Below are 24,348 nucleotides of genomic sequence, written 5' to 3'. Positions count from 1 at the left end.
GGCGATTTAAAAACTATAATTGTTTCTGGATGACTTTATCTTTCCTACATACTTTAGCCTGTCTCAGCAAACCCTCTCCAAACAGGGGATATGTTACAGGACAAGAGTTTGAGGGAGAACTAAATTAATACTGGCCATGGCCATGTTTGTATTCTTTTTCCTTGGTAGAAGGTAATGGGAATAGCTAGAGTGGCATTAGTTAACTCCAGGAAAGATTTGTAAGTCTAGGGAATAAATGTAAATGACTTACATGTGGATTCCATAATAGCCTCATGTAGACTGTATCTGTGACAAGAAGTCATATTCTTCTAGATATCTGATTCCCCCCACACCAGCTCAAAGGTATATGGAAAGAATGTTATTAGGAGATCACTGATTTACTTCGTTGTGTCTGCCTTCAATAGATAAGACATACAAGCAATAAAAATGCATGTACATTCTCCTGGCTATTCTCTGTAAAGAGGTACAAATAGGCCCAGTGCCAGGAAATGCTACCAGGCATTGTTTTGTCTTTTGAGTAATGCTTCCTACTACTTTTATCATTTACGTGGGTATTCCAATCCAACAATATTAACAAATTTATGTTTTACAATCTTATTGACAAATTAAGAAACAATCCTGCAGTCAACGCCTATGACCTAATTTTTTGTATTTTCCTGTAAGTTAAAAAACATAGGTACCATCTTTGGTACTACTGATGGGGCCAATCTTAGAAACTGTTAAAATCTATAGTGCAAAACAGTTATCAATATATTCAATTACTAAAGACAAGCAGTGACATGAATAACAAGTGCTTTATATTATTGCAAAAAGTGGAATTGAGCAAAGGTGTTCTGTTTAAAAATAAAATTCACAGTTGAACACTGCTTATGTAGACTCAAAGTTACCACTCAGTAGTGCCATCTGTAACAAATTCTTATCTGAAAAATACATACTAAACTACCGAGCTCATTCTGAAACAAATTTGGGATAAAACATACATTCAAACTTGAGTTTAAAATAAATTAAGAGATTCCAATTATTAAGGTTTGAATATCTCTAAGACAAAATAGGGTTTAGAAAACCTAATACTTCTCTCCTTTTATAACATTTAGAGGTCTTAATTTGTTAGCTATTGTAGCATGCTTGTTTATTGGGTATTATGTAATATAGGCCACCACTAATAATTTTGGGGAGCTTTGTGTTCAGTTGATCATGGACATGAATTTTTTATTGTGAACTATCATGCAAGTTACTGCAAATCAAGTTTTTGGAACGAATAAAAAAACTATAATACAAACATTCTTTGTAATAAACGTTTGTATTGTTTTTTGGGACTAGTAATTTAGAGGTATTTGGTTTTCACCTTTGCTGTCTAACAATTTCCAACACCAAGAAGGAGCCAGATCTTAAGTCTACATTCTACTTACCTAGTATGTGGACTCTTGAAGACGAATACCATTGCAGCACTGTGCTCAAAAAGTGTGGGAAAATGGAACAAAAGCTCAATTCCATTTTTTCCTTGCCTTTAACGATTAGAATTTTCAGTTTGCACTTTTCTGGAGGGATGAACAATATATCCCTCTTATCTACAATGTGTTTGTGATTTGCTAAACAGTTTTTGTTGTGTTTTAAAATTTTTTTGTCTCTTTTTGTTCTATTTAGGAAACAAATTAAGGAAGTTAAGCAGGAGCAAAGGTATAGGATCAGTAGGCAATCATTCCTAAATACATATGTTAACTCCATGTAGAATGCTTGTCGTCTTCATTAGATCGTAAGTTCCAATGAAAGCAGGGGACTGAGAACACACCAAGCCCTGCTGTTTCCCCAGCATATTGCACTTGGTAGAATTCAAATATCTGTTTAATGAATAAAGAACCCTTTCACATTATGAGAAAGCCATCTGCTGCCCTAAAATAACTGATATACTTAGGTAAATTATCTTGGATGTAATTAACTTTCAAGAAAAGCAGGGTATGATATAGCTGACATATAATGAACTATAATTTGTTGTTTGTTGTCCTTGTTCGTCGGTAAATAGCATGATAATGGATAAGTCACTTGAGCTCTCTGGATCTCAGTGAATGAATTTATGAAATTAAGGGACTGGACTAGATGAAACCAGATAGAAAATTCTAAGTCATTTAAGTTTTAAATTGCTTCCCAATTCTGAAATCACTTAGTGAGATTAGGTCAAGACCACAAAACTTTCAGTTCGTAAATAACAGACAAGGAATATTAGAAAATTTAAAATTTTTAATAAATGTGCTTTGTTCACAAAATGTGAAAAAATACAACAAACACAAACATACATTTTCAGGTAAGCCACCTCCCACCACTTGGCAACTACCATATAAACCACTTGATCTAGTCATAATCCTGAAGAAACCAAGCAAATGATCATTTGTTTTTGAAACATCAAATTATTTTGGAGAATACTGTTGTGAATGTGACAGGAGGCCCCTTAACTTCTTCATATCCAAACAAAATCATTCTCAAGAGTACCCATACAGTATTAAAGGCTCTAATAACTTCTTGTGTCATTACATATATAATCTGGCACCAAGCCACATGACTGCTTATATTTTAACATTTATATGTTGAATTGGCTTTGGTGGAATACGTATTAGTTTAAATCCTGCGCCAACCTAATTTTGAAGATGAATTTACAGTAGTAACAAATGAGATTTATAAATCCAAACAAATTTATACTAAGTGAGAGTATAGGTTTTTATAAAGAGATTTTTCTTTAAAGTACTACTTAAAATACATCATGCACACTTTGGAGCATAAGCAGAATCAACATCTGTAAACAATCAGAAGAATTTATAGCACCAACATTTTAGCTGTAACACATGGGCTAACTCCAAGGTCATATATCAATACTTACACCAGCCTCTCAAAAGCACTGTTTTCATTTACTTTCAAAGCGCTTTTGTTTGGTATGTTGCTTTTCTTTGCCTTTAAGATAGCATTTAGCCAAATCACAGAAAACGGACCGTATGGTAAAGGAGGTACTAACAACACACATTTTTCTATGTTACCCTGAACACAGTGTTTTTTTTCTTCTTTTGGGCGAGTTACAAGACTTGACCTGTAGTTCTTAATTGGAAAGAAAGTCCTAATTATTCCTTATTATTAAGTAATCTTATGCTATTGAAAGTAAATGAAAAACTTCAAGTTACTTCTGGCATATTTGAGCAACCAATATTTATTGCATTTACTCAACTGACTTTTAGGTTAATTACAGTCTTGTTACTTTCATTAATTTAGAATGTGAAATTTAATTTGAAATATTGGGTATACACACTCAACCATTTATATCTTAAAGGGTAAATTTTTTATTTCTAAATAAAGTTTGACATTCAGAGTTAACTACAGCAATTCACAATAAGCACAAAAACACTTTTATCAGAGTAAAGAAGTTCAGTTTATGAATTTAGGATCAACTATTGAAAATGCAAATTTCCTTTAAAAACGCACACACACAACATTAACCATGAAATCTGAAACTGTGATATTTCAGTGCAAAAACCTCAGTATGAGGTAATTTTAATGTAATAACCACTTGAAAAAAAATCCACACAGTGGCACTCTTAAAAATGATAGTTTACATGACAATTGCTGGCTGACAAGACAATGTGGACTAAATGTTCTTAGCCATTTAAACTAATCTTGTCTTGTTGGACATATATTTCTCCTTAATCATTTGCTTCTGATTCAGAAACACAGAAAGGCATTTATCAATGTGGAAAGGGAAAATTCCCACAGCCAACTAATGGTTTATATATTCAAAGAAAAATTTCTGCTAGGATTTAGATAGAAATTAGAATACCGAAACGTCAAAACCATTTTATGAGATTACCAGCAGAGGGTTAATTTAAAATTTTTCTATATAATTCCAGACTTGTAGTGCAGCACCTCCTAATGGAAAGGTGAGGACCCTATTAAGGTTGGTCTAGGTAGAACATAAGCTCTCTTACAAGTGCAAACCCTTTCACAAATGTGTTTTGGGTCAGTATTGAGTATTATATTGTTCCTTGCTTAAATAGAAAATTTTGTAAATGAAACCTAAATGTAAAAAAGTAAAAGTGAATTCTCACCGTTAAATATACTTTACACCAAGGCCCAAATCAACAAGAAAGATATGAAAACTCTATTTTGGCAATGGTGTTTACTGTACTATGCTAATCAAATTAGAATACATACTTTGGGGGAAATATCTCCCCAATGTCTGATGCTGCCAAATGAGCAAGCAAGAAAGAATAAGAATTATCAATTCCAAGAAGTTTGGGGAATGTTCAATCATCAGACAAAACTGAGCCAAAATGGCTTTCTATAACAGGTAACAATTTAGTTAGAAAAAGGAATAAGTGCATCACAAAACTACTAAACCAATCTATCTCTGTCACATTTAACTTGTGAGTCATCAAAGTGCAACCTACAGCTTTCTACATATCTTAGTTTCTCATTGCAATGGTTTAAAGTCAACACTGAAAAGATGAAAATAAGAAAAATACATAGCAAATTATGCTTCATTTTTCACAATAGCACTAAAGAGAAAAAGGTACCTTTCTATAATATCTTAGTGCTAAATGCTAAAATAACAGTGGTTTCTGCTATGACAGGAGTCACTCTGCATGAAACTTTAAGCTTTCTATATAAGAATAAATTTTAAAATCCAGAAGTAGAAAAAAATAGCAAACTCTGTAAACCTTTGCATTTCTTCTATGCAAAGCAGGTTTTAAGTACTGAGTTCATGTTAGTATTTCTGATTAGTGTAAGCAATTAAGTTTAGGAGTCTGGACTGAAAGGGCCTTTTGCTTTTATATTAACTTAAAAGTAATATGGGATCTTCTAGCTCATAGAAAGGAATAGAGCTGGATTGACTTTCTCCAGAATCTGAGTCGTATGGAGCTTCAGGGAGCTCTGTGAAACCATATGCTAGCTGTTCATCTTCTATATCTGATCGAACGTAGCAGGAAGGGTTAGAATATTCCTCATCTTCTATACTGTTGAAATCTTGAGGAATATATAACATCCCTGGGTAGTTCCTACTAACCAAGTCACTTGTGGTTTTTAGGGAGGTTTTTCTAAATGCCATCAGATGCATATGTGAAAATTTTGAATACTTGAAACGTTTAAAGCCCAGGGACTCTATAGCAATCTTCCAGCTTTTCATCATCATAGCGTGACGGTTCTGATGGGAGGAATCAGGTGTGATGATAAGCAATAAACCATTTAACACTAACAGTTCATGGGCTTTCTTGCAGCAAATCCATCGCTGGTAAGGTGATGGAAAATAGGAAAGAAGGAGAGAGAAAACAACCACATGGAAAAGTTCTCCAGGAAGAGAATCAATAGGGTTTTTTAGCTGCTTCAAAAAGGCATCTATAGCATCCTGTGCAAGCTGGAGTGGTTGCTGAAGCTGCAAATTCAGGAAGTCACATTTATACACACTCTGCAGAAAGGGAAAAACAAGGCATGTTAAGAATTTTAAGATCACCTCCACCTAATTACATACATTTTAAACCAAGCTATTTCATAGCATTTCTATATAATTCAAGCTTTAATTATGTACCTTTCCCTTATAAATATTCCACTTGCACAGACTTACTCAACCAAAACTTTTACTCAGAAAAATCTCAGAGTAATTAAGCCCAAAGAATTTCTAGTCATTATTAAAAAAAAATATTTCTGAGTAACAATTAATTAAGAATTAGAAATAATGTTTAAGTATATATTTTTTAAAAATAATATGGGTTTATTTGAAATTTTATTTGGGTAAGAGCCTACAGGGATGATTTATTTCTAAACTTAGTCATATTTATATTCACTTAAACATTTATAGTTACCAAAAAACAGGCTTACATAAAAATAACTTTAAACAAGAAATACCATGAAATAAAGATGAATCAAAGAAGTCAAAGAGGATAATGAAAGAGTTATAAATGTGTAAAAACAAAATACCAGAACTTTTAAGGTCATGAAAAACATCTTTTCAACCATTAACTTTAACCATCTCAAAAGTAATTTTAATAATATATTGATTCTATTAAAAAGCTGATCTCCGGCTTGAAACAAACTATGTATTAAATTTAATTAACTGAGTCAAATGACCATGAGATACACTACAAGTAAAGAAATAAACAGCACTGTATCATTTGCTGAATATTAAAACTCTATGGAGACCCTCTGCCTCTGCCCTGAAGGGGCTGGATGGGCGAGTTTGGCGCGATGGCTCAATCCTGGGCGGCGGCGGCGGCGGCTGGAGGCGGCAGCGCGTCCTCCTCCCTGTCCCGGCACCGGCGATGACCGGAGCGAGTGGCCGCGGCCCCCGATGAGACTGCTCGCGGGCTGGCTGTCTGAGCCCGGCGTCCGTGTGGCTGGCGCGGAGGATGTGGACCCTGCGGAGCCCGCTCACCCGCTCCCTGTACGTGAACATGACGAGCGGACCGGGGTGGGCTGGCGGCAGCCGAAGGCAGCAGGAAGAACCACCAGTGGTTTGTGTGCAACAGAGAGAAACTATGCGAATCACTCCAGGCTGTCTTTGCTCAGTTACCTTGATCAAGGAACACAGACCTAAACAACAGCACTGAGAAATCGGGCTGGCTATTTATCCAATTATATCACTGTTTTGTGTCATCTGTTTTTAGCCAGTTTATGTCTAGAACATCTATCAATGGGTTGCTAGGAAGAGGCTCAATGTTTGTGTTTTCACCAGATCAGTTTCAGAGACTGCTTAAAATTAATCCAGACTGGAAAACCCACAGATTTCTTGATTTAGTTGCTGGAGATGGAGAAGTCACAAAAATCATGAGCCCTCATTTTGAAGAAATTTATGCCACTGAGCTGTCTGAAACTATAATATGGCAGCCTCAGAAGAAGAAATACAGAGTGCTTGGTAAAAATGAATGGCAGAATACAGGGTTCCAGTATGATATCATCAGCTGCTTGAATTTGCTGGACTGCTGTGATCAACCCCTGACTTTGTTAAAAGATATCAGAAGCGTCTTGGAGCCAACTAGAGGCAGGGTCATCCTTGGTCTGGTCTTACCTTTTCATCCCTATGTGAAAAACATAGATGGCAAGTGGGATAAACCATCAGAAATTTTGAAAATCAAGGGATAGAACTGGGAAGAACAAGTGAATAGTCTGCCTGAAGTTTTCAGAAAAGCTGGTTTTGTTATCGAAGCTTTTACCAGACTGCCATACCTGTGTGAAGGTGACATGTATAAAGACTACTACATTCTGGATGACGCTGTCTTTGTTCTCAAACCAGTATAAACATGTGGAGGTTGAAGTCTTCAGAGTCCACCCCAAGAATGTATGCTCCGGAAGAGGGTCTGTGTTCTCAATTTTGTGAAGGGAGGACATTTGGGGGCTGCCATTCTAAATATCATGCAGGAATTTTAAAAGCCAAAATACGAATTATTTCTTTGTAGTGTGTAAAAAATGTTTTTGAAAAACAAAACCCCAACTCTTTGAGGACTTTTATTAACTCTTTACTCAGTAATGCAGGTCACACTCCGATTATGGGAGATATATGTATTTTTTTGAATTTTTGAATTTTATTTATTTTTTATACAGCAGGTTCTTATTAGTTATCCATTTTATACATATTAGTGTATATATGTCAATCCCAATCTCCCAATTCATCACAGCACTCCCCGCCCCCGGCCACTTTCCCCCCTTGGTGTCCACATGTTTGTTCTCTACATCTGTGTCTCTATTTCTGCCCTGCAAACCGGTTCACCTGGAAGATATTTTTTTTTATACTTAATTGCAGGAGGGACTCATTCTCAGGCAAAGCAACAGTCATGACTTCACATGGAACCAATAAATATGGATTGTCTTTAATAAAATGAAGACTGGCAATAAAGCTGTCCATCCAGTTGCAAATACTGGTTACAGGATATAGCCACTGATACTCTTTTATGTTTAGAAATTCTATCATTATTCAAAAAATGTTTTTAATCATGCTAATAAACTTTTCTGGAGATGGAAAAAAAAAAACAAAACTCTGTGGAAATAATCCAGAATAAGAAAGCAGTTTTAAAATTAGATAAAAATTAGTTACCCTTATATACAACAATAGTTAATTAATTATCAAAGATATGAACTAATACCTTAGTCCCTCAATTCTGTTAGTGTGTAGACAAGCTGGTCACATAAGCATCTGGACTATCTATTAGGAAATGCGACACAAAGTTCTACTACGTGGAACTACGCGGAAAAAGATTTTCTTCCTTTTGCTCCTTTTGGGGCAGGGGGATAGCTTTATTGAAGTATAACTGGTGTACAACCTGAAGTATAACTGACACACAAACATTTAAAGTGCACACTTTGGTAAGTTTTAACATTTATACACTCATGAAACCACTACTACAATCAAATTAATGAATAGATCCAACACCTGCCAAAGTTTTCCTGTGCCCCTTATATAATCCCTTCCTTGTACCCTCCCTGTTCTTCCCCTGCCACTAGGCAATCGTTGATGTGACTTCTATCTCTATAGATCAATGGGTATTTTCTAGAATTTTATGTAAGTGGAATAATACAGAATAATGTACTATTTTCATACAGCACAATTATTTTCAGATTAATCCATTTTTTTGCTTGTATTGATAGTTTATTCCTTTTTAATTGCTGAGGTAGGCTACTATATTAAGATATACCACACTTCGTTTATCCATATACCTTTCATAGATAACTTGGTTGTTTCTAGTTTTTGGCTATTACAACTAGAGCTGCTATGAGCATTCCTGTTTGTCTTTGAATGAACATGTTTCATTTGTCTTGGGCAAATACTGAGGAAAGGGGTGGCTGGATCATACAGTTCGTGCATGTTTAACTTTTAAAGAAACTTCAAAACTATTTTCAAAAGCACTTATACTGAGTTTTACATTTCTACCAGGAGTTTATTGCAGTTCCAGTTCCTCCAAATCCTCATCAACACTTGGAATGGCCAGGCTTTTAAATTTTAATCATAGTCACAGGTGTGTAGTAGTATATTGAAGTTTTAATTTGGATTTTCCTAATGAGTAGTAATGTTTACCTGAGTATCTTCTTTGGTGAAGTGTTTGTTCAATTTTTTTGCATAGTGAAAAATGATTGGGTCGTTTTAAATGTTAAAAACCTATTTTCTTTTTTTTTAAATAAATTTATTTTATTTAATTAATTAATTTATTTTTGGCTGCGTTGGGTCTTCGTTTCTGCGCGAGGACTTTCTCTAGTTGCGGCGAGCGGGGGCCACCCCTCATCGCGGTGCACGGGCCTCTCACTGCTGTGGCCTCTCCCGCTGCGGAGCACAGGCTCCTGACACGCAGGCCCAGCAGCCATGGCCCGCGGGCCCAGTCGCTCCGCGGATGTGGGATCCTCCCGGACCAGGGCTTGAACCCGTGTCCCCTGCATCGGCAGGCAGACTCCCAACCACTGCGCCACCGGGGAAGCCCCAAAAACCTATTTTCTTATTGAATTTTGAAAGTTCTTTATTCTTCATTCAAGTCCTTAATCTGATATATAACTTGAAAATATTTCTCTCAGATTATGGCTTGTCTTTTCATTCTTTTAACAATGTCTTCTTTTTTAATTGAAATATGGTTAATTTATAATATTAGTTTCAGGTGTATAGCCCAGTGATTCAGTATTTTTAGAGATTATACTCCATTAAAGTTATTATGAAATGGCTATATTCCAGAGTGCTGTACAATATATCCTTGTTGCTTATCAATTTTATACACAGTAGTTTGTACCTATTAATCACATACTCCTATCTTGCCCTTCTTCCCTTCCCTCTTCCCCACTGGTAACACTAGTTTGTTTTCTATATCTGTGAGTCTGTTTCTGTTTTACTATACATTCGTTTTATTTTTTAGATTCCACACATAAGTGATATCATATAGTATTTATCTTTGTCTGACTTATTTTACTAAGCATAATATTCTCTAGTTCCAACCATGTTTTTGCAAATGGCAGAAATTTCATTCTTTTTTATGGCAGAGTAAGGTTCCATTGTGTGTGTATGTATGTGTATATACCTGTGTGTATGTATATATATGTGTATGTATTTTCTTTATCCATCCGTTGATGACACTTAGGTTGCTTTCTTATCTCAGCTATTGTAAATAACGCTGCTATGAAAACAAGGGTGCATTTATCTTTTTGAATTACTGTTTTCATTTTCTTCTAATATATACCCAGGAGTAAAACTGCTGGATCATATGGTTATCTATTTTTAGTTTATTGAAGAACCTCTATATTATTTTCCTTAGTAGCTGCACCAATTTACATTCCCACCAACAGTGTACAAGGGTTCCCTTTTCTCCACATCTTCTCCAACATTTGTTATTTGCAGACTTTGAGGACAGCCATTCTGAGATATAAGGTGATATCTCTTTGTTGTTTTGATTTGCATTTCTCTAAATTAGCAGTGTTGAGCATCTTTTCATGTTCCTATTAGCCATCTGTATGTCTTCTTTGGAAAAATGTCTATTCATGTGTTCAGCCCATTTTTCGACTGGGTTGTTTGTTCTGTTGATATTGAATTGTATGAGTCGTTATTATATTTTGATATTAACCCCTTGTCAGTCATATCATTTGCAAATATTTCCACCCATTCTGTGGGTTGTCTTTTTGTATTGTCGATGGCTTCCTTAGCTGTGCAAAAGATTTTAAGTTTAATTAGGTCCCATTTGTTTATTACTGCTTTTATTTCTTTTGTCCTAGGAGACAGATCTGAAAAAATATTGTTACAATTTATGTCAGAGTGTTCTGCCTATGTTCTCTTCCAGGAGCTTTATGGTATCATGTCTTATGTTTAAGTCTTTAAGCCATTTTGAGTTTATTTTTGTGCATGGTGTGAGGGCGTGTTCTAACTTCATTGGCTTACATTCAGCTGTCCAATCTTACCAGCACCACTTGCTGAAGAGACTGTCTTTTGCCCACTTTATATTCTTGTCTCCTTTGTCATAGATTAATTGACCATAGGTGTGTGGGTTTATTTCTGGGCTCTCTATTTTGTTCCGTTGATCTATGTGTCTGTTTTTGTGCAGGTACCATGCTGTTTTGAATACTGTAGCTTTGTAGTATAGTCTAAAGCCAGGGAGCGTGATATCTCCAGTTTTGTTTTTGTTTCTTTTTTCAAGACTGCTTTGGCAACTTGGGGTCTTTTGTGATTCTATATGAATTTTAGGATTAATTGTTTTAATTCTGTGAAAAATGTCATGGGTATTTTGATATGGATTGCATTAAATCTGTAGTTTGCTTTGGGTAGTATGGCCCTTTTAACAACCTTAATTCTTCCAATACAAGAGCACAGGATATACTTCCAAGTTTATGTGTCATCTTCACTTTCCTTCATCAATTTTTTTTTTGTTTTTTTTTTTAAACATCTTTATTGGGGTACAATTGCTTCACAATGGTGTGTTAGTTTCTGCTTTATAACAAAGTGAATCAGCTATACACATACATACGTCCCCACATGTCCTCCCTCCCGCATCTCCCTCCCTCCCACTCTCCCCATCTTCTTCAGTAGGAGTTCTGTAGGAGTTGTTCCACGTGTGGATGTATTTCTGGTGTATCCGTGGGGAGGAAGGCGATCTCTGCGTCTTACTCTTCTGCCATCTTCAAGGTCCCCCCCCATCAATTTTTTATAGTTTTCAAAGTATAGGTCTTTCACCTCCTTGGTTGAGTATATTCCTAGGTATTTTATTCCTTTTGATGTCATTTTTAAATGGGACTTTTTTTTTTACTTTCACTTTCCAATAGTTCATTACTAGTGTATGGAAAAGCATAAGATTTCTGTATATTAACCTTATATCCTGCAACTTTACTAAATTCATGTATTAGTTCTAATAGTTTTTTGGTGGAGACTTCAGAGTTTTCTATATAAACTATCATGTCATCTGCAAGTAATGACAGTTTTACTTCTTCCCTTTCAACTTGGATGCATTTTATTTCCTTTTCTTGCCTGACTGCTGTGGCTAGGACTTCCACTACTATGATAAATAGAAGTGTGAGAGCGGGCGTCCTTGTTTAGTTACTGAATTTAGAGGAAAGGCTTTTAGCTATTCACAGTTGAGTATGAAGTTAGCTGTGGGTTTGTCATAAGTGGTCTTTATTATGTTGAGAAATGTTCCCTCTATACCAACTATGATGACAGTTTTTATCACGAATGGATGTTAAATTTTGTTAGATGCTTTTTGTGTCTATTGAGATGATCATGTGACTTTTATCCTTTTGTTAATGTGGTGTATCACATTAATTTGCAAATATTGAAACATCTTTGCATCCCTGGACTATATCCCACTTGATGATAGTGTATGATCTTTTTAATGTATTGTTGTTGGATTTGGTTAGTTAATATTTTGTTGAGGATTTTTGCATTTATTTTCATCAAAGATATTGGCCTGCAATTTTCTTTTTTGTAGTGTCTTTGCTGTTTTTGGTATCAAGGTAGTGGTGGCTTGTAGAATGAATTTCAGAGTGTTCTGTCCTTTTCAATATTATGGACTAGTTTGAAGAGGAAAGGTATTAGCTCTTCTTTGTATGTTTGGCAGAATTCCTCTGTGAAGCTATCCAGTCCTGGACTTTTGTTTGCTGGGCGTTCTTTTAAATTACAAATTCAGTTAAACTACCAGTGATCAGTCTGTTCAAATTGTGTTTATTCTTGATTCAGTCTTGGCAGGTTGTATGTTTCTAGAAATTTATCCATTTCTTCTAGATTGTCCAATTTGTTGGCATATAACTGTTCATAGTATTATTATTTTTTTTTTTTGGTATCTCTGTGGTATCAGTTGTTATTTCTCCTCTTTCGTTTCTTATTTTGTTAATTTGGGTTCTCTTTTTTTCTTGGGTGACCCTAGCTAAAAGTTTATCAATTTTGTTTGTCTTCTCAAAAACCAGCTCTTAGTTTCATTGATCTTTTCCATTATTTTTGGCAGTCTCTATTTTATTTATTTCCTCTCTGATCTTTATTATTTCCTTCCTCCTGCTGACTTTGGGCTTTGTTCTTCCTTTTCTAATTCCTTTAGGTGGTCCACGATTAGGTTGTTTGAGATTTTTTTTCTTGAGGAAGGCCTGTATTGTGATAAACTTCCCTCTTAGAATTGCTTTTGCATCCAACAGATTTTGGGAAGTTGTGTTTCCGTTTCCATTTGTCTTGAGGTATTTTCTGATTTCCTCTTAGATTTCTTAATTGAACCATTGTTTTTTTTAGTAGCATGTTGTTTTAGTCTCCCTGTTTGTTCTTTTCCCATTTTTCTTCCTGTAACTGATTTCTAGTGTCATACTGTTGTGGCTGGAAAAAATGCTTGATAGAATTTCTATTCTCTTAAATTTGTTGAGACTCGTTTTGTGGCCTAGCATGTGATCGATCCTAGAGAACATTACACATGCACTTGAAAAGAATGTGTATTTTGCTGTTTTGTGATGGAATGTCCTGTAGATATCTATTAAGTCCAACTGGTCCATTCTGTCATTTAAGACCACTGTTACCTTATTTTTTTCCTATCTGGGTGATCTGTCCATTGATGTCAGTAAGGTGTTAAATTCCCCTACTATTATTGTATTCTTGTCAATTTCTCCCTTTATGTCTGTTAGTTATTTGCTTTATATATTTAGGTGCCCTTGTGTTGGATGTATATATGTTAATGAGTGTAAAACTTCTTATAGTGATCCCTTTATCATTATATGCCTTTCTTTGTCTTTTGTTATACACTCTGTTAAATTCTATTTTGTCTAATATGAGTATTGCTACCCCCACTTTCTTGTCATTGTATGAAATATCTTTTCCATCCCCTCACTTTCATTCTGTGTGTATCTTTAGCTCTGAAGTGAGTCTCTTATAGGTAGCATATAGATGGGTCTTGTTTTTTAGGCCAATCAACCACTCTATGTCTTTTGATAGGAACATTTAGTGTATTGGCATTAAACTGATTATTGATAGGTATGTACTTATTGCCATTTTATTACTTGTTTTCTGGCTGTTTTTGTAGCTTTGTTCTTTTCTTCTTTTGTTTCTTCCCTTGTGGTTTGATGAACTTTCTTTAGTAGTAAGCTTGTGTTCCTTTCTTTTTAATTTTTGTCTATTTTAAGTTTTTTTATTTGTGGTTACCACAGTGTTCATATGTATTGACCTATAATATAAATACTTATTTTGAACTTACAGTCATTTAAGTTCAAACACATTCTAAAAGATCTACATTTTTAATTCCCCTCCTATTTGTGTTTTGACGTCATATTTTACATCTGCATGATTCTCCCTTAACTGTTTATTGCAGTTACAGTTGCTTTCACAATTGATTCTCTGTCTTTACTATATATTTCCCTTTCCTAATGGGATCTTCCCTTTCCTGTAGATCCTTACTTCTTTCCACTTAGAGAAGAGCCTTTAACATTTCTTTTAGGGTAGGCTTAGTACTGATAAACTATTTTTTGCTTGTCTGGGAAGTTCTTTATCTCGCTTTCTATTCTTTTTCTTTTCTTTTAAAAAATTTTTAATACAGCAGGTTCTTATCCCTTTCTATTCTAAATAATCGTTTTGCTGGGTATCCTAGTTTGCAGGTTTCCCCTTTCAGCATTTTGAATATATCATGCCTCTCCCTTCTGGCCTGCAAAATTTCTGCAGAGAAATCAGCTGATGGCCTTACAGGAATTCCCTTGTATATGACTCTTTGTTTTTCTCTTACTGTCTTTAAATTCTCTCTTTAAATTTGCCATTTCTATTATGCTATGTCTTGATATGGGTCTGTTTGGGTTCATCTTTTTGGGACCCTGTGTGCTTCCTGTACCTAGATATGAGTTTTTTCTCTTTCAGGTTTGGGAAGTTTCCAGCCATAATTTTCTCAAATACATTTTTGATCCTCTTCTCTCTTCTCCCTCTGGGACCCGTTTAGCCCTATTTGTGGACTCTCTGTTATATTTCATTGATAATCTTGACACTAATACCACACTGTTTTCATTACTATAACTTTAAAATAAAATTTGAAACTCTCCAACACTATCCTTTTAAAAAGTTGTTATTCTAGGACCTTTGGATTTCCACACAAATTTTAGAATACATTTTTCAATTTCTACAAAAAAACCTGCTAGAATTTTTATCAGGATTGCACTGTATCTATAGATCAATTTTGGGAAAATTGATGTGTTAAAGATTTTGAGTTTTTCCACCAATAAATACAGTATATATCTCTACTCATTTAGGTCTTCTTTACTTTCTCTTGATAATTTATAGTTTTCAATATACAGGTTTGCCATATATTTGTCAGCTTTATATTTCATATAAATATATGTTCATATATTAAATACTTCATATTTCTGATGCTATTATAAATGGTACTATTTTTAATTTCTAGTTGATTGTGGCTAGTATATATGAATTGATTTTTATATGTTAATCTTATATCCTGCAACCTTGTTAAACTCACTTACTGGCTCTAGTAGCTTCTCTGTAGATTCCACAGAATAATGTAATAGATGATCAATGTCATCTGTGAACAAAGACAGTTTTACGTCTTATTTTCCAATCTGGATGCCTATCATTGCTTTTTCTTGCTTTCCTGCACTGGTAAAAACCTCTAGAGAATGCTGAATAGAGATGGTGAGAGTAACCTTATCTTGTTCTTTTTTCAGTTTTTATTGGAAAAACATTTTTCTTTCACTGTTAAGTATGATGTTAGCTGTAGGTTTCTTTTTTAGTGTATTACTGTGATGAAAAGAATAAGTGGAGTTTTTTTATGGCATATGTAATTTTATTTTTAACCATTTTTAAACTGAAGTATAGTTAATTTACAATGTTGTGTTAGTTTCAGGTGTACAGCAAAGTGATTCATTTATATATATATTCTTCAGATTCTTTTCCATTATAGATTATTGCAAGATACTGAGTAGAGTTCCTTGTGCTATACAGTAGGTCTTCGTTGTTTATCTATTTTCTATATAGTCATGTGTATATGTTAATCCCAAACTCCTAACTTATCTCGCCACCAAACGCGTCCCCCACTATCCCATTTGGTAACCATACATTTGTATTCTGTCTGTGAGTCTGTTTCTGTTGTGTAAATAAGTTCACTTGTATCATTATTTTTAAAGATTCTACATATAAGTGATACCATATGCTATTTATCTTTCTCTGTCTGACTTCATTTAATATGATAATCTCTAGGTCTATCCATTTTGCCACAAATGGCATTATTTCATTCTTTGTTATGGCTGAGTAATATTTCATTGTGTATATATACCACATCTTCTTTATCCATTCATCTGTTGATGGACAGTTAGGTTGCTTCCATGTCTTGGCTATTGTAAATAGTGCTGCTATGAACACTGAGGTGTATGTATCTTTTCAAATTGGAGTATTCTCCAGATATATGCCCAGGAGTGGGATTGCAGGATCATATGGTAACTCTATTTTTAGTTTTTTAAGGAACCTCTATACTGTTCTCCATAGTGGCTGCACCAATTTACATTCCCATCAACAGTGTAAGTGGGTTCCTTTTTCTCCGCACCCTCTCCAATATTTATTATTTGTAGACTTTTTAACGATGGCCATTCTGACTGGTGTGAGGTGATGCCTCACTGTAGTTTTGATTTGCATTTCTCTAATACTTAGTGATACTGATCATCTTTTCATGTGCCTGTTGGCCATTCATATGTCTTCTTTGAAGAAATGTCTATTTAGGTCTCCTGCCCATTTTTGATTGGGTTGTTTTTTTGATAATAAGCTGTATGAGCTGTTTGTATATTTTGGAGATTAATCCCTTATTGGTAGCATTGTTTGCAAATATTTTCTCCCAGTCTGTAGGTTGTGTCTTTTTGTTTTGTTGATGGTTTCCTTTGCTGTGCAGAAGCTTTTAAGTTTAATTAGGTCCCATTTGTTTATTTCTCTTTTTATTTCCATTACTCTAGGAGACGGATCAAAAAACAAATATTGTTGCGATTTATGTCAGAGTGTTCTGCCTGTGTTTTCCTCTAAGTGTTTTATAGTATCTGGTCTTATATTTAGGTCTTTAATCCATTTTGAGTAGATTTTTGTATAGGTGTTATAGATTATTTTTTTTAACATTAAACCAATCTTATACTCCTAGAATAAATCAAACTTAGCCATGATGTATTATCCCTTTTGAAATACTGTTGGGTTCAATATGCTAGAATTTTGTAGACAACTTTTCTATGTTTATGATGGATATGGTCTATAAGTTGTTGTTGTTGTTGTTGTTCTGTAATGTCTCTGGTTTTGGTATTGGGGTAATGGCCTCATAGAATAAGTTGGGAAGTGAAGCCATTTGAGCCTGGGATTTTCTTTGTGGGAAAGTTTTTAACTGCCAATTCAAATTTCTTTAATACATTTAGGGCTACTGAGGTTATGTATTTCTTCATGAGTGAGCTTTGGCAGTATGTGTCTTCCAAGGAGTTTGACCATTTCACTTAAGTTGTGGAATTTATTGGCATAAAATTTTTTGTAATATTTATTTTCCTTTCTTTTAATATTGGTAAAATATACATGATATCACACCTTTCTCTTTATTTCCTAATCAGTATGGCTAGTGATTTATAAATTTTATTGATCTTCTCAAAGAGGTAGTGTTTGCTTTCATTAGTTTTTCCCTACTATTTTCTGAAGGTTTTCTATTTCATTGATTTCTCCTGTAATCTTTATTATTTTCTTTCTTGTATTTTAGATTTAATGTGGGTTTGTTTTTTTTCCTAGTTGGAAAGTTGATGTCATTACTTTGAGACCTTTCTTATTTTTCTAATAAAGGTGTTTACTATTGTAAAATTTCCTCTAAGTACTATTTTAGTGATTTTAGTGGCATCCTATGCATATCTTATGTTTTTGATATCATATGTTTTTATTTATCTTCATTTGAAAATATGGTCTAGGGCTTCCCTGGTGGCGCAGTGGTTGAGAGTCCACCTGCCAATGCAGGGGACACAGGTTCGTGCCCCGGTCCGGGAAGATCCCACATGCCACAGAGCGCCTAGGCCCGTGAGCCATGGCCGCTGAGACTACACGTCCGGAGCCTGTGCTCCGCAACGGGAGACGCCACACAGTGAGAGGCCCGCATACTGCAAAAAAAAAAAAAAAGAAGAAAAGAAAATATGGTCTAACTTTCCTTGTGAGTTCTTCTTTGACCAATGTTCTAATTGTTCCATCAATTATTGAGAGAGGGGTAATGAAATCTTCAACTATAATTTTATAAATGTCTATTCGTAATTGCTACCTTATCAGTTTTTGGTTTACGTATTTTGAAGCTCTGTTATTAGATGCATATATACTGAGGATTGTTTTGTACTCTTGATGAATTGACCTTTTTATCATTATGAAATGGCCATCTTTACTGCTGGTAATATTGCTCTGACATCTACTTTGTCTGACTGTAATAGTGCCACAGTGTCTTTCTTTTACACATCCTATTTTGTGTGTTTATAATTGAAGTGCATTTCTTATAGGCAGCATATATTTGAGTTTTGCTTTTTTTAATCCAATCTGACAATTTCCACCTTTTAATTGGGGGTATTTAGGCCATATCTATTTAATGTAATTATTGGTAAACTTAAGTTTAAATGTATGCTCTTGCTATTTATTTTCTATGTTTCCCATCTGTTCATTGTTTCCTTCCCTTTTCTGCCATCTTTTGGATTAAAGAAATTTCTTTGTAATTCTATTTTATCTCCTTTGCTGGCTTATTAGCTGTAACTCTTTATTTTACTGGTTGCTTTAGAATTTATAGTCTACATCTTTAACCTATCATAGTCTACCTTCAAATAGTATTTTACCACTTTATATATATTATAAAAACCTATTACTATACATATAGTATATTTCTCTTTCTCCCCTCTTGTGCTATTGTTATCATACATTTTATTTTTATATAGATTATAAACTCTACATTACAACTGACTCTTGAACAACACGAGTTTGAACTGCACAGGTCCAATTATACATGGATTTTTCCAAGAAATATACAGTTAGTCCTCTGTATCTGTGGACATGGAACCCAGGGATATGAAGAGCCAACTCTAGGACCTGAGCATCCACAGACTTTGATATCTGTGGTGTGGTGGGCTGTCCTGGAACAATTCCCCTGGGTGCTAAGGGTCAGCTCTACTATTAGTTAGCTTTTATCAAGTTCAGAAAAATTCTGACCATTATTTCTTTCATTCCTTTCTTGGGGGGGCTCCAATTATGCTTACATTTGGCCATTTGAAATTAACTCACTGCTTGCTGATGCTTTTCCATTAAAAAAAATATCTCAGTTTAATTTTGGGTAGTTTCTATTGCCATGTCCTCAGTTTAACTTTTCTTCTTCAATATCTAATGTACCGTTAATCCCATTTAGTACTTGTTTCATATCATAGATCATAGTATCCGTCTCCAGAAGTTAGATTTGGGTTTTTTAAATTATCTTCCATGTCTCTACTTTACTTTTTGTTCATACAGAATACAGTCATAATGTCCCTATCTTAATGTCCTTGTTTCCGAATTTTAACATCTGTGTCAGTTCACAGTTGGTCTGTGCTGGATGACTGACCTCCTCATTGTGGGTCCTATTTTCTTGCTTCTTTACTTGGCTGATTACTTTTTTATTGGATGCTAGGCATGGTGAACTTTACTTTGCTGCGTCCTGGATGACTTGGTATTGCTATAAATATTCTAACTTTGCTCTAGGATGTAGTTAAATTATCTGGAGACAGTTTGATCTTTTTGGTTTTTGTTTCAGGATTTGCTAGGTGGGACTACAGCAGCCTTCAGTCTAAGGCTAATTATTCTCCACTACTGATGCAAGGCTTTTCTGTGAACTCTACCCAGGCTACTGTGATTCTTGAGGTTTCCAGTGTGGCTGGTGGGAACGGGTGCTACTTCCAGCCTGTGTGAGTGTGCTGGGCACTATAACCTCTAGATCTTTGAGGTGGTACTTCCTCCAGTCTCATGTAGTTTTCTCACAGATGTGTACTGATAAGTACTCAGCTGAGTACTCAGGGAGGATTCTTTGCAGACCCCTGGAGTTTTCTCTCTGTGTAGCTCTCATATCTTTGGTACTTTGTCCATGAGCCTTAGCTGTCTTGGTCTCTCAGGACTCTCACCTCTGCTTCTACAACTCAGTACCAGCTGGACTCTGCTTGGGATCCCCTGTTTGTGCCACACGTTGGAAACTCTCTGAAGGCTGTATGCTGGTGCAACCATATGGCTCATCTCATTTGTTTTCCATCTCTTGGGGATCACTGTCCTTCATTACCTGATGTCCAGTGTCTTGTATATTATTTTGAATATTTTGTCCACTTTTTAGTTGCTGCAGGCAGGGGGAAAGTGGATCAGTCTGGTCCTTGTCACTCCATCTCGACTGAAAGTATAAGTTTCTTCCCTTTGTTTTAAAATTAGTTATAGGGTTCTGGAACTATCAAAGTCAGATTCTACTACTGAACTCATGTATAGTAGTTCTTTTGCCTATCTAATGGCTTTACAGTTGAAAATTTATAGCCCTATATATAAATAAGCTTAATATTTTAATATTTGAGCCTTAGGTTTAGATCAAATGGTCATCATGTCTTACCAGTCCTTGAAGGACATCTCTAATGTGTGTCTTGAGGAAGGAAGGGGAGAGAATCCATGTACAAATCCACCTGCACTTTAAAACTATAGCTTCTAATGGCCCAGGAATTCTCTGCAGTGGTAAGCTAAGAACAGCTGTTTTACCGTACAGCAAGTATCTGTCTACCTTTAGGAGATAATAGTAACGCTTTTAGCATTTTCTTATTCGTCAGTGTTAGTCACATAGATTCAATATAGACAGTCAAGCTCATAAAAATTAAAGAATAAATTCATATGAAAGTTGACTCTTCATGCAGGAACTTTTTTCAATCATAACAGCAAACATTTCTTTAGCACTCACTATATAACAAGTGCTTTGTTACGTGCTTTAAATACTTTTTCTCAAGTAAACACGACAACAATCTTATAAGGTATAGTCCATTACAAACCCCACTGCACAGACGAGAAAACTGAGGCTCAGAGAGTCAAATCAAGGTTGAAAATAAGATTTCATTCTTTTATTCAACAAGTATTTAATGAGTACTTAGTATGCCAGGCACTCTTCTAGGTACTGGGAATATAGCAGTGGAGGAAAAAAATCTCTGAGCCTGAGTTTATACTCTACCACAATCTCTTTATAGCAATAAAAATTTGTAAAAAAATTTTTGTGTCTGGTACCATATCAGAAGTATAATGGCAAATGTTATAAACTTATGTCATTGAGGGGAAAAAAAATCTAATTTTAAAAGCAGAGGAAACATTCTTTGTAAAGTTGTTTAATCTACTAAGTACAAATAGCTGGGATTTAATAAAGTTTTGGCTGTCTCCAAAGCCCTTGCTCTTTCCACTATTCCATAATAGCTCTACATCAGAGTACATTTCAGAAAGAGATGCATTAAAAAATAAAATAAGGAATCTTTGCAACTTACTTAAGTTTCTTGATTGAAATGATAGATGATAAACAGGGAACAAAACAAAATGAAGACAAATATGGTATTGGTCAAATTAATATTAGTTAACTAAATGCTCAAATTTTCACAAAATATACTTTTAGTTTTGAACAGAAATAGTCTCTTATCAACTTGTACACAAGAAATATATTTGCTATTTCAGGAGTGTAAAGACAGTGCTTTCCTTTGTATATATATATGTAAAATATTCATCTCAAAACAAACAGAACTATGCATACCTCTACAGCAGGTACGATGTCTATGCCAACAGTTAGAAATTCTTCAAACTTCAGAAATGGGTTAAAGCAGCTGCCAACATCAAGTAATCTGATCTTTCCTGAGGTTTGTAGCAACCTAAAAATAGATTATTTTCATTATGCTTTTTATAAGATGAAATAAAATATAAGAAAAATTCAAACATTTGAGAATAAAAAAAATCATATAGATTATTGGCTCTCTTTTTGGTCTCATGATCCCTTTACATGTTTAAAAATTACTGAGGGCCTAAAAGAGCTCTTTTGTTTATGCAGGTTCTATCAATAATACCATATTTGAAATTAAAACTGAATGGTTTAAAAACATCAATTCATTTATAAAACAATAACACTATAGTATATGCTAATGTAAATTATACTTTCTAATGAAAATCTAGATTAGAAAGATAGTAAAAATGAGTTACTGTTTTACATTTTTTCAAGTCTCTCTAATATTGGGCTTAATAGAAGACAGATGGATTCGCATGTCTGCTTTGCATTCAAGCTGTTGCAACATCACATGCCATGAAGTTTCTAGAAAACTCAACCGTACACTCAAGAGAGGATAAGAGTAGAAAAAGCAAACGATATTTTAGTATTATGATGAAAATAATTTCCTCCCCACAGAGACCCTAGAAGGGTCTCAGATCCCCAGACCACACTTTGAAAACTGTCTTTGTAGATGAAAGAATCCATTCACAAATTAATTCTCAGTAGTCAATATAATGATGTCTTTGGACTTTAATTTGTCTCAATGATTTAAAAGGACCAAAGAGTAAAGCAATGATAGGATAGTATTTCTTAAGTTATGAAAAATTTTGTTTTGTTCAGGAGCGTTCCTTGTGTCCAAAAGTAGTAGGAAAAAAGAAGGTAAACAAAACCGGACATGACCATTAATGTTAGTCAAATGCAACTATTGATAATACGGATCTACATAGCGGCAAATAAGGATGAAGGAAAACAGTGGATTTTTGTTGGTCTGAAGCCTATAGTCCTAGTGTTCAGACAGTAAAGCAATAATAAAAACCAACTTAAGACATATGCCATTTTATTGATATTAAGACAATTTTGCTGAAAAAAATTATGAGTAGACACTGGAAACATAAAGGAAAGAAATATAGTGAAATAACTGGGTAAAAACAGAATCTTGGTTCTTTAAAGCCTATAGGGCAGAGAAAATCTGCCCAGCTTCTGTTCCTTTTACCTCAGCTAGCATATTGCCATAGTGTCCATTAGAGAGGTGTTAAACTACAGACTGTAGTTAAGCTCCTGGAAAAGGCACTGTAAGTCAAAATAAAATAATATAATCTAAAGTTGATTTTTTTTTTCAGAAAAGGAATGCAATAAATAGGGGTTACATTTTTTACCAAGAGCCTGATGTCCTAACATTTTATAGAAATGACCATAATCACCATTTGATTATAAATAAACTGTATACAGGACCTGTTTAATATAGTACATGGCATTTTATAGTACCATAAAAACAATATGAACCAATTAAAAGATTTTTGTCAACAAAATTTTATTTAAGAACTCATCCAAAGAAGGGGTTATGAGGGTATAAGGAAATAAAAGGAATACCTAGAAACTCCCTCAGCAACAAGAGCTGATCCTAGGGCTCAAAAGGTAATTTTCTGTACTGCAGCCAAATCAGGAAGTAGATTATTATGTAGTTTGGGTGATGTGTATAACAAATAATCATCTGTAAAGTTGAATTAAGTTTAGTGATACTTGAAATATCACAATACACTAGCTCTAAGGAAGAAGGAGGCCAGCGAACTACTGTGGTATAGGTTCCAAGTTGCTAAACAGAGCAAAAGATCCAGTAGATAGGTACCTTGAAATGCCTGGCATATAGCTGACATTCACTGCTAAATTAACAAATTTGAATACTCAAATCATAACCAGTTTGAATAAATGAATCTATAACAACATGTAATACTAAGTACACTACTAGATTGCCATTCTAATCCTTATGTGGGGCTATGGTTAAGAACAAGAGTTCTGGAATCAGAGAGACTAAAATCAAAACCTGATTCTGCCCTTTACCTGTGTGAAATGGGGACAACAATGGTACCCACACTCAAGAGTCGTTTCTAGGATTAAATGAGATAATGCGTTTATAATTCTTGCCCTAATATCTGGTACATGATAAATGCTCAAAAAGTGGTAGATATCATTGTTAGCTATTAATATCATGTTATATATAAAATCTTTTGTGGTTTGTCCACTAATGATCTTCCTGAACATGGTAAAAGCAGAATACTGGTAGACTCTAGTAAATTGGGTAACAAAAAATTCCTGATGGTCTTTAAAAAAGTGCTTCTTAGAAATTAACCTTTCTACCTGGATGGAGTATTCCAAATCATTCAACTTAATTCAACTTTAAAATATAATTACCAATAACTTAATATCATGGATTAACTTAATAACATTAACTCTCAGTAATACATTTAATCCATTTCAAATTCTTTGGTTGAGCTCTGTAATTTTTTTTGCATCAAACATATATTTAGTTTAAAGACTAATCACAAAGTGAACAGAACATCCAAGTAGTTATCACCCAGGTCAAGAAATAACACATTGCCTGCACCGTAGAAACAGGATCCTCCCTGATGACATCCCCTACCCC

At 34.6% G+C, this 24,348-nt stretch overlaps 1 protein-coding gene and 1 pseudogene across 1 annotated transcript in view; one reads left to right on the top strand and one right to left on the bottom strand.

Annotated features, from left to right (window-relative positions):
- Positions 1-2,215: 2,215 nt before the first annotated feature.
- Positions 2,216-24,348, bottom strand: part of SAMTOR (S-adenosylmethionine sensor upstream of mTORC1) — an 84,434-nt gene continuing 62,301 nt past the window's right edge. The window contains exons 4-5 of the mRNA XM_024757839.1: positions 21,702-21,816; positions 2,216-5,440 (exon numbers count right to left, since the gene is read on the bottom strand). Coding sequence (XP_024613607.1) covers positions 4,811-5,440; positions 21,702-21,816 — 745 coding nt within the window. The 3' untranslated portion in view covers positions 2,216-4,810. The remainder of the gene's footprint in view (positions 5,441-21,701; positions 21,817-24,348) is intronic.
- Positions 6,320-7,285, top strand: LOC112408248 (methyltransferase-like protein 9 pseudogene; annotated as a pseudogene).

This window comes from Neophocaena asiaeorientalis, unplaced genomic scaffold (assembly GCF_003031525.2).
Source record: "Neophocaena asiaeorientalis asiaeorientalis breed wild unplaced genomic scaffold, Neophocaena_asiaeorientalis_V1.1 scaffold116, whole genome shotgun sequence".
Taxonomy (NCBI): Eukaryota; Metazoa; Chordata; class Mammalia; order Artiodactyla; family Phocoenidae; genus Neophocaena; species Neophocaena asiaeorientalis.
Note: the sequence above shows the minus strand (reverse complement) of the source record. Positions and strands in the feature narration are given on the sequence as shown.